The sequence below is a fragment of the Necator americanus genome, chromosome III (genome assembly GCF_031761385.1).
Source record: "Necator americanus strain Aroian chromosome III, whole genome shotgun sequence".
NCBI lineage: Eukaryota > Metazoa > Nematoda > Chromadorea > Rhabditida > Ancylostomatidae > Necator > Necator americanus.
The window spans coordinates 8,546,469-8,557,974 of NC_087373.1; the positions used below are offsets into that span (position 1 = coordinate 8,546,469).

The 11,506-nt window shown below is 39.3% G+C and overlaps 2 protein-coding genes across 3 annotated transcripts; both read right to left on the minus strand.

Annotated features, from left to right (window-relative positions):
• Positions 1-4,812: 4,812 nt before the first annotated feature.
• Positions 4,813-5,031, minus strand: RB195_008981 (uncharacterized protein; the record flags this gene model as incomplete). Its single annotated transcript, XM_064195760.1, has 1 exon — positions 4,813-5,031. The coding sequence occupies one exon, from the start codon at positions 5,029-5,031 to the stop codon at positions 4,813-4,815; it is 219 nt and encodes a 72-aa protein (XP_064046905.1).
• Positions 5,032-6,579: 1,548 nt separating this feature from the next.
• Positions 6,580-10,182, minus strand: RB195_008982 (uncharacterized protein; the record flags this gene model as incomplete). 2 transcript variants are annotated; one of them, XM_064195762.1, is made up of 9 exons in its annotated part: positions 6,580-6,639; positions 7,188-7,192; positions 7,258-7,320; positions 7,398-7,496; positions 7,823-7,959; positions 8,054-8,150; positions 8,854-8,985; positions 9,772-9,946; positions 10,009-10,182. In XM_064195762.1, the coding sequence occupies 9 exons, from the start codon at positions 10,180-10,182 to the stop codon at positions 6,580-6,582; spliced, it is 942 nt and encodes a 313-aa protein (XP_064046906.1). The 2 variants fall into 2 exon arrangements, with proteins under 2 accessions (XP_064046906.1, XP_064046907.1); XM_064195761.1 differs by lacking the exons at positions 6,580-6,639; positions 7,188-7,192 and having other exon boundaries at positions 7,229-7,320.
• Between the last annotated feature and the right edge of the window lie 1,324 nt (positions 10,183-11,506).

Below are 11,506 nucleotides of genomic sequence, written 5' to 3' on the forward strand. Positions count from 1 at the left end.
ACAGGATAAATATTTCACGGATTTCAACGAAAAAAAGCAATTTTTCATTATGCAGGCTTGGTTCAAAGATACAGAATATTTCAAATGTTCAAGTGTTTCCAAAACCAAAGAATCGATGTAAGTTTTTTTTGTTGGAACTTATAGAATAAAAAGACTTAAATTAAATTTAAACCAGACTTAAAGCCATCACCCCACGAATCTGGAGTGGTAAGGATTTCCGGTGGACTATTCGTATAATCGGAATCGTAGATTATTGAGAGAAGGGTGATTCCGTCTATTTCTTCCTAATTGCCGTAGAAAACGGCCCGGAAGATACGGCTTCAAGCGTTCCGGCGCACTATTTTCCACAAGTAGTTCGATTGGAGCGCGCCAGCTCTGTTCACGCGCTACATATTCCCCATTTTTTTACGGCAATAAGGAAGAAATGGACGGAATCACACCCCTCTTCCTACTATCTTGTGTACAAATACTCCACCTGAAATCCCCACCACCTCAGATTCGTGGTATGGTGTCCGGTTACGTCATCTTCCACAAGATTTATTAAGGAAGACTCCGCCACTTCATCGATGTGCAAGACAATCACGGTAGTAAAGGTCAGAATACATTAGAGGAGAGTAGGTGTTTCTGTATGTAGCGGAATTCCGATTTAACTCCAGGGATGTAAGAGGAAATTTCCGACGTAGGTCGAACACCTGTTGTAGCACCGTAAAAACATAAGTTGTCATTGCGGCGCCAGGTTATAAGGTTATGACTCTAAAGGAGTCTCAAAGGGTGCTGTCCAACCTCATTATGGTTTTGGTGGTTTCCAAACATAGGACGCACACACACACATCTTACACCTGTCGGAAGATCTTTATAAACCCACCGGAAAGAATTTCTCAACATTCATAAATGTTCATAATCAAGAGTTCTAAAGGAATGAGCTTCGAAGATTCCAAGATAGTGGATGGATTCCGAAAGAATTGGAGATACCCACAAATTGGGACGCCACTACATAAAAAATCCGAGAATCCAACAAAAATAGTCTAGAATAGTCTTCACAAGACGTAGATCTCTTAAAGTTTACTCATTCGAGCACCCAGGAGAAGGTCAAAAGTCCTCGGAATCTCTTCTGCGAGTCAATGAATTTAATGTCGGATTACACAGCCCTAGTTTCTATATTCAACTCAAAATCCTTGATTCATGGTGTAGTATTCCGTAAAGGGTCACAGGGAAGGTGAAACGATTTCTATCCGCTTCTTTCGCGACAATTTGTGATTTTGCGTACTAAAAATGAAAAGAACGGTGTTTCCCGTTCCGTATCATTATAACTGGTAATTTGTGTAGCGTTCGAATGTGTAGCTTAAAGGCAGCACGACATGAGCCTGATATGGTATGGATTTTTCACGGATAGCTTCTATGCGGGGTGATAGATTGCGAAAACCACGTAAAAACTCATCTCTTCGTGATCGTCGTAAGAAAAGGCATGGGAATTGCTTTTGTTCCTACGAGGAGTGTTAGAACGCGCCTCTATGTGCACGTTCCGTTCAGCAGTCTCTTCATTAGTTTAACTTGAATAGGGTGATGACGAGACCTTGCTAATCCTCGAAGGGAAGTTGTTGATGAGGAGCGTACGCAAGAGTGGCGCGTTGCAATACAATCCGTCGGGAAAAAAACAACGGCTTCCGGGCCGTTTTTTACGACGAGATGATTTTTTATGACGAGACGGAAAGATGAGTGGAACCACATGGCTTTCCGCAATCTACGAATCTGTATAGAAACTCCATACCACATTTCAGATTCCTGGTATGCTGCTTTAACAGAGACACACGACAAAACAGCGCAGAGGTTGTTTTTCGGAACCGTTCTTCAGAAGCTGAGAATAGGCAGTACGACATAACTCCTTACCCAGACTCCCCAAAAGCTAAGAAACTAGGAAAGGGAATAAACGTAACGGAGAACTCCGCTCCAAAATTAGCGATCGAGCTTAGACTTATTTTATAAAAATGGAATCGTGTTGGGGGGACATTTAGTGGCATTGGACATCAAAGTAACATCTCGAAAGGTTTAGTATAAGGAAAAGAATGAAAGAATGAATAGGATACATTCTTGAGACAGAACAGAGTAGAATGTAAATGGATTTGATATAAATCTCTGTAAGATTTACTTCGCTGCAGTCAAGAAAGCTTTTACAGGTACAGAACGTACAGATTTTGTTGTTTCTGAGGGAATAACCTCATCGCTTATAAAGAATTTGCCAAGATGATTACTTTTTGATGCTCAATGATAGTGTATTTATGTTTTCTTGTTATGCCAACGAGGTTTAGGTGAAACTTTTTTTATTGGCCTGACGTTTCGAAAAACTCTTTTTTTTTTGTTTTTGTACTTAAGGATACTGCACAGTGCGTAGATCTTATTCGCCTTGGTGACAATCTTTAAGAACGCGGTGGTTTACCAACCCCGCTAGTCGGTGAAACTGGTCAGTTGTTTTCTTTTAATGGTCTTGCGTGTTGTACTTGGAACAATATCGGGGGTTAACGAGGGGAGAGGAGGAGTTTGATGGGATATGCATGCTATCAAAGACCTCGAACCATTTTCAGGCCTTTGAAAAAGACGAGTTTGTCGAAACGTCAGGCCAATGAAAAAGTTTCACCTAAACCTCGTTGGCATAACAAGAAAACATAAATACACTATCAAATGCCGAGGTTTCAAGAAGAGAGGACTTGGAGATACTCGATGATGTTGACTCACTTACACAACCGCCCTATGATACAACGAAATACGAATTGTAGATGAGAAGTTAGCTCCTTCTTCTCTTCATGACCACACACGTCTTATCCAGAACAAGGCCGATATGAGATACACATGGAGATACATATTAGCCATTTCCATGGATTCTAGTCGCTTGCAGACGACCACGACCCCATCACTACACGGTCAGGTGAAAACGACCTAAAGATCGGTGCATTTGCATAAACAACTGTGCTCGAAGCGACGCGGTGGAGCCAGCAAAGGTCCCACCTCGATCGCAATGGCTGGTTTCATCGCGCCGCTTGGAACGCAGCCGCCTACGCAATAACACTTAACTTCGACTCGTTTTCACCTCACTATACATGGTAATGGAAAAGTTGTACTGAAACAGAGAGAGGAATTTTTGGTTTTTCGATTGTGCAGCAGTGTTGTGTTTTCGGGACTGGGATATTCACGGTCGATTTTCGGATAGAAAACTTTGCACTGCTTTCTACAATCTTCCAGAACAAAAAAAAACTAATGGTTGTTAAAATATTGAAAAAAAAAAAAAAAAAAAAAATTCCAAAAAAAAAAAAAAAAAATTAGTACATCTTTTTACAATCTTCCAAAACAAAAAAAACTAATGGTTGTTACGAATGCTTGATGAAAGCGTAGAAAGAAATGGAAGTCGCAAATCTAACCATTTACTGTTCTTCTTTTTAAACTAGGAGTAAACGCTTCAAGCTTAAGAGTAGTTCTTTGCTGTGATTTAAGTGGAGCACAAACCGCTGCTCCTTGATTAAGTTCTATGGTGAGATATAAAAAGGATAAACGATAAAGTGTCTAGTTGAACAATCCGCTTAGGATGCACCACCCGGTTCACTTCAGTTCAGAATCGTTTGAGATTTACGAACGTGTAACTGGCCTATACAGTGACTTGCGGGGGCTAGCCAATGTGTCAATTCAGTGTTTTTATCCTCCCAGACAGGTCAAGTACAAACTCATCGATACCGGAGGGATGAAAGGCTTGGTGATCACTAGGGCGGATTCGAAGCCCCGATCGATCGTGCAAAAAGCGGAACCTCTTACCGACTGCACCCTTGGTATGGTGAGATACATGGTCGGATCAAAACGATCTGGAGCTCGGCACAGTTCCGTAAGTTGCAACGATGGAAGTGCTGGGGCGGCTGAGCTAGCGGCTGCGGGCGACACGGACTGCAGAGATGAATGGAGCTATCGAGGGTCCCATCTCGATCAGAACTGCTGGCTTCACCGCACCGTTACGAACACAACTCGCTTATACAGCTGCCTCAAATCGTTTTAACCCGACTGTAGCATTAAAGTTTACTCTAATCTACAGTTCCACAGACTGCCGGCTCACATGCAGAACTGAAATCATGAAAAAAAGACTGTGGTTTGCTGCTTGGTCCATCTTCCAAGGAGCTGATCAAAATATAGCATTCTTAGACAAGAGTCGGTACTAAGAGTGTCTGATAGTGATTTATAGATCTTTATCAGTAATAGTGTACAAAGTTCATTAACGCACTATCTAAATTCTAACTTCAACTATTCTTCATTCGCGGTCAGTACCGGCTTTAAAATTAAAAAAATAGTATTTTTCCGTTTGTGAATGGTTGCTTCTCCTTCGTTTTCGCGCAATTTCAAGTCTAACTTCCGCACCAGCCAGTAACTTTGGGAACTCAAAGGGATTGAAAAGTTTGAGCAAACTCAGTGGAAGCCTCTGGGAGTTTTTACTTCTCAGCGATCTGCGTCATATCGAGTCAGCTGTACAGGAAATATTACGAAGTGCATATGAGAAACAGAAATAAAGTGACGCTAGAAAAGTTATGTCATAGGTTCTCAATAGGTCAATGTCACAAATTTCTGTCAGAATTCTATGGCAACCTTTCAATGCTTCGAGAAACGCATAAGTAAAGAGTTAAGGAATAAAAACAAAGCAATCATTCAGCAACAGAGCAAGATTTGGAGGAAGTCAGCTTTTTTTTTTCAAATGAAGGACAGTCACGATGAACTCAAAGAGTGAATGATTCCCGCCAAAACACCGCTGGAAACTGGTTTTACCCTTTGTTCGTTACTGTTTTTTCAAAGAAGTCGCTTCACCAACGTTTGAATCCTCAACAAAGGTTGATGACGTACGAGCCATCGTTCTGTTTTATTTGTTCTTAGATGCTTGTTTCCTCCTGCATTACGAGCGGACGAATGGGAAATGTTTTCTTTGTAGTCGTTGTACGGTTCCAAACCACAAACAGGCTTTTTTTTCTCTAGTTTTCGCAAACTCAGATTCTTCTTGATACCAATCATGTAGCTGATGAAATGCAATCAATAAGCGGCAAGTATAGATCTGAAGATAGCTCCAATGAGTCAAATATAATCCTCATTTAATCCTCCCCTCCCTCTGTGTTCAACCAAGTGAACGCGACGTCACTGCCAGTAGATGACTCTCCTGCTTGAAGGCATCACCCCACGAATCTGGGGTGGTACGGATTTCCGGTGGAGTATTCGTATACGTGGTTGTAGATTATGGGGAGGAGGGTTCCGTTCATTTCTTCCCAATTGCCATAGAAAAAAGGCTGGGAAGATACGGCTTCGAGCGTCCCGGCGCACTATTTTCTACAAGGAGTTCGATTGGAGCGCGCCAGCCCTGTGCGGCGCCGCATCTTCCGAACCGTTTTTTATGGCAATTGGGAGGAAATAGACGGAATCACACCTCTCTCCATAATCTACTGTCCCGTATACGAGTACTCCATCTGAAATCTGTACCACCTCAGATTCGTGGTATGCTGCCTGTAACGCACAGTTCCTCTTAATTCTACTTTGCCTTGTCGAAGACGTCTATCATTAACTTGGTTGACACAATTTTGGTTGAATGAACCTTGATTCTCAGTTTTCTTCTAACTTTTTTCTTCACTATGTCCTTCGCTTAACTATAGTAGGGTCAAAACGACATGAAGCACGGTGGCATTGCGTGCGCGCTCGAAACGGTGCAGTGGAGGCAGCAATTGGAACCGAGGTGGGACCGTCGCAAACTGCAGCGATGGGTGGTGCCAGCAAAGATTTCACCGCTCTCGTAGCCGCTACGCTCCACCGAAGCGTCTCGAGAGAAGCTGCGTACGCAACTGCGTACGTGCTTCATGTCGTTTTGACCTTACTATATCTCATTTTTATATCCCCAGTTCAAAACTTTTACATAAACGCATCAAACTATTACCTAATAAGACGGTACTGATGGAAGAACACTTTTCACCAATGAATCGAAAGAAAAGTTCTAATCACCTAACGCACAGGAAATTGTCAAGTTACATTTTTTTCACAGAACGGCCACTCAAGACAACCTACCTTATGACAAAAGTGGCTTCACGATATAAAAGGAAAGCGGATAACAACATCGTATATGATCAAAGCATAGCGAACTGAGAATTCAATGACTCCATGACTATGCACATGCTCTAGTCAGTAATGTGAATGCGTGAAAAAAAAAACAATAAAAAATTTATCAAAATATTAGTAAGCGGAGAAAAAACAATCACCTCGTAAGTAATAATTGTTATGGCTGACGTTTTCTAGCGCTCCCGATACAACAGGTGAAAACATCAGAAATTCTATCCCAAAATGCTATCAACCCTAAAGAACACAAAACAGCAAACAATCGAACCATTGCCACAACAACCAATGAATTCTCTAATTTCATGGTTAAATCGATTTTAAAAAGAGAATTTTTCAACCAATAGAAGTAATGTTACACTCTAAATGATGAAAAATTCACATCATTGTTGTACACGAAATTCTAATACTGCTAAAACGTTACTATTGCAAAAACTTCATAAAGAATACCCGAAAATGTCAGTAAAATCACTGAGGGAATAAATGTGAGCTAACACTGCACATTCTTCGCATCACAACAAACTTCTTCTAAATATCAAATATCACGAATCTGCATGCGCAACGATAACGAAATGAAAAAGATACGGAACATGTTTGAGAAATCAGATTTGAATGAATATGTATAAAAGCACGTGGATTTTAAGAGTTCACAGAAAGTCCACACACACGGACAACAATAATACATATAAAGCTTGCTCATTATAAGGTAGGAACTAATCGCCTCGCGCAAAAAATACCTTCGTCGTCAAACCTTTTGAAAGAGTTGGTAAAGATTATGCAGAAAACTGCACTTGAGCACCTTCCCCTTTTTAAAGATAAATAGCCTAATGTGTTCAGCACGAAAGATAAAAGAATCAAAGAAATTTGAATCAAAGTAATTTCCAAAAATGACATGCTTCTGCGTAACACGAGCGTCGCTAAACTGTGGACAAGTACCAAAAATTAAAGAGCAAGATCCACTGGTCGATAACCACAGTTACGATTTCGAACTCGCAGCATTCTAACAAATCTACTGAGGCGAGATGAGTTTAAGATCAATGAGAAAAGATGCACCAGCCAAAGATAACAGTCAGTACCACATCTGTGTCGCCAAATATTCTTCGATTTTCGACAGAAATTAGTCGATCCATGATGCTTTCTCGTCACCGTCGTTGATGAAAAGTGCAGATAATGCAAAGATCAAGAATACAATACCACCAACGATGGTAACTAAAAACAGAGAGAATGTTATAAGAAGTATATGATAGGACAACAGATAATAGAGTGAAAGATGATAAGATGAATACCTGTTCGAACTGAGATTCTCTGAGCAACCAGTTTACCACCAACAACTGCTATACCTGTACATAACGCATGACCGAGTATACCTCCGCTGATGACACCAGCTGCAAAAGAAATAACTTTTTACTGCAAAAATTACCTGTGTTTTCTATCAAAGAAACAAGTAGACAATAATTTTTAAGATATCAAAAGACATCAGGAAATTTCGAAGAAAAAACAAGGATCTCTTTTTTTCTGTTTCTATTTTTCAATTTGGATATCTTCCACCCATCAACTTCACCCCGACAAGAATAGCTCAGCAGTTTGTGTTCTGCAAGGAAAATCTCTACTTATTTCTAGTAAAATTCGAATGCAAGATGATAGGAAAATACACATTTTAATCGTGCTAAGGGCGTAAAAATCCAACGATAACCTGTCAAACAACACGCACCTATATTTTCTCGGGCCGCAAGGATGATAGTGGTTAGCTGTGAGCGGTCGCCCCACTCTGCTACAAATGTCATCGTGAATGCTTCGATAAAAATACGCGAAACGAAAGAGAATATCAACCACGCCGAAGAAGAACTCCTGCAACAATACTCACGATAAGTATGGGAAGGAAAGATTTGGCATAAATCTGCAACAAGTTGATAAACAGAAGGGAAAATACACAAAAACCTGCCTGTTACGACCAGCATTGCCAGCTTCCATGTCTACAAATTTCACAGCATCTAAGTCCATTTCTCGTTTAGCTACTTCTGCTTGAGCCTCTTCGAATTCTTCCTTAAAATAACCGATGTAAATATTTTGTACTGTTGTCTTGTTTCACATCTTCATACACAAAAGAAAAAGCCGTCATTTGAGAAAAAGCACAAATGAGATAGCTTCCACTGAGATAAAAACAGCGCTCAGAGAGAAAACTTTGTAGATGCGAACAAATAACAGGCCAAATGTTTGATATGTATAACGCTGCTGCGGTTAAGCTATAAATTAAGACTAAGACAACACAAAACAAAGCCAGAGTAAGGCAGAATTTTGAAAAAAAAACCTTAAAAATCGTCCACTCTACAAGACTTTAACTTACAACAAGAAACGCATAATTTTACGATCTCTACTGAAATTTCCCATCAGCTTCACGGCTAAGGACTAGCTTTTTACCCCTTCGGGAACACAAACAGCTACTAGTCGAAACTGGCGAACCATTTACAAAAGGAAACATATATATTCGGATTCCAATCACTGAGACAGAAATTGATCGACAAATTATAATAAAAAAAAAGAATTTTCATTTCGCAGTTCCTCCTACAAATTTTCGCTCATGTGATGAACAGAAACTTCAAAAGTTCCAATAAGTTTTAGAAATCGCAAAAGTTTGAAATATTCTCATCGAACCACATATTACTATGCAGAAAGGCTTTCATTTCTAGAAAAAAATTGCAAATGTTCTTTCCTTTTGGAGAACAGAATTCGCAAAGAAATAACTTGCCTGTCCTTCACTTGCAGACATATGATATCCTTCGTGAAGCATTTTGAGACCGAATAGTGCGAAAAGGGCAGTGGAAACATAATAAGTCACCATTCGTGGAATTAACTGTGTTACCCATCCGAGGCAAGCTGAAACTAACAACGTTGAAGGTATTTCGAATCATCCTTTTCATCCATATATCTTGATGATGCTAATCTCTCCATAATTGAACACATAGCTTCCTATATGAAACTTTCGAAAAATTTTCATTCGCTCCATCAGAATCGCTTGTCTGCAACACAGATCTTCACAATACAGTTTTCTTGCTCCATTATGAGTGAGAGGAAGACTAAACCCTACGGAGCCTTACTAAGTTCGTGAGATTATAGGTGAAGATAGTGCCTCTACCCAACGGCTAAATGACAAACCTGAATAATTCATTCTTAATTCGTTCTAATGCATTGAAGAAACTTTTGCTTCGGTTGAAGAATATACTAAAAGCTAACGAGCTTACATTTGTTCCTCTTGTGCGTTACAAAGCGATAGAATATGTAATTCCTTCTAAAGAGTAGAGGACAGATCTTCTTTTGAATTTTTGCGTTGAATTTTTTTTGAATGTACACCATTGCGATCCGCGTTTCATGCAAGTTCACAATACCACAACTATCGATTGAGATAAATCCCACTTTTTAAGAACATTTGTGATAACTGCACTTCAGCAATCCATATATTATAGTACGCATCCAAATCTGGTTATGTTACAAATCTCCGTACAGTCCGGATTTTTCATTTCAGTTACGATTTTTAAATAGTGTATGGGAAATAGATGAGATTGCACTTGTTAGATAATTTTTCAGCATCTCAACATCTTTCAACATCTGTCCTTCGAACGCGCGGCTAGAGAATTTGTTTCAAAATGTTCGAAACATATGTACCTGATAGAACAGTCATCAGCGCTAGAGCCGCCATGGCACCAGAGAAAACCGTCAACCTTGAATGTCGCATTGCCATAATAACAGCAATGAACCAGGTTTTGTCACCTAGTTCAGACACAATGATGACAGAAAGCGAGGCTAGAAAGCCATGATAAAAGGATATTTCTAGTTCTGCCTAAATATGGAATTTTAATTAGTTCGTCTTTCGTTTAGAAAACACCAAAACCTGAAACTTACTACTTGTTTCCGAGTTGTTTTGTCCGTTTCTTGTTTAGTTTCAACAGCGGCATTTTGATGTTGTTCCTCAGAAAGTGGAGGATGAACTACTTGTCTAAGTTTTTGCTCACTATCTTCATCAATTGATGCCGAAAGTACAACAAGAGATGCTACCACAACAACATTAATCCACATTCCTCCTAAATAAATCCAATAATCAAAGAGCATTATTAATGAACTACTTGACATCATAACAACAAAAATAAAGACGAAAAAGCGGATCATTTACGTGGTAGTCAGTGGCAGAAATAGAGAAAGCGCATAGCACACAAATTTCCATCCGAACTGTACGAAATACATAAAAACAATTTTTTTCGTGCTGCATTGGATAGAATAACATCAGTGGCTGCGACAGCAACACTCACACGATCAAAAACATGCATTGAATCGAAGGAGCAGAAATTTGTATTGTATGGCAGGAAAACATCAAACAAAAAAAAATCATTCTAAATCCTTCACAGGGACATTCAAATGAAGAGAAAATTCTAATGCGAATAAAACAATAACGGATCTTTTGGTAGATCTTAATTCTCTATCATCCATCATTCACAAAGAACGGGAAAATGATCATTTTAAAACGAAATTTTAGTCGATAAACCGTTTTCATGCATTTGTCTTACTAATAAAGCAAAACTAAAAACCGCATTTTAACCTATAGTGAGTTTATTCACTACTTTGTTGAAAGTTGTACATCTTTTGTATATCTTTCCCCCGCACGCTAATCTACGAAGTAGAAACGAATCGAAGTACGAAAAGAAAATCCAAAGAAAAAAACATCAAAACGTACTAAACACAATGACATTTGCGCTAAGGGGGCAAATACTCTGAAACTGAAAAATATTCCAAAAAAAAAAAGTGGAATCAAGCAAATAGGAAGATACGAGAGCACAGCAAGTCGCATTGATTCAGTGTTTGTGAGTCCTACATGTTCCAGAGAAATATAAGTAGTTCTAAATCCTACTGATGTATGATTAAATATGAAGAAAAGGGAGATACTATCAATAAAAACTGCTATGGTAACTAAAAATAGTGGAGAAAACACCATGACAACAAGTCATGTACAACCAATCGGCTTTGTAAATATGTAGAGCTGCAATCCAGCTTCACTGAGCTGCACAGAAATACTAATGGAAAATATTTTCGGATATAATATCCTCAGAAAACAAAATTCTGAAGAACACAAATACCGTCATTGTCTAAACATGGTTGACTTTAACGTTTACCGGATGAGATAATGAGCCAAGTCGTTAAATCCAACTCAGCTTATCACCACTGCTTTTAAAGGAAAGACGGAAAGAGGAAGATCCTCCGAGAAGACGGGAGCAGGAGAAGGTGTCAAAAACTTACTTAGACAACATTAGCTAGACTTAGTCCATTCTACGTCAACAGAAAGTATACCATAAAGCTCATTGTCAGTGTGAAAAAACAACTGATAGAAGCAAACCTACTTCTAAAAAAC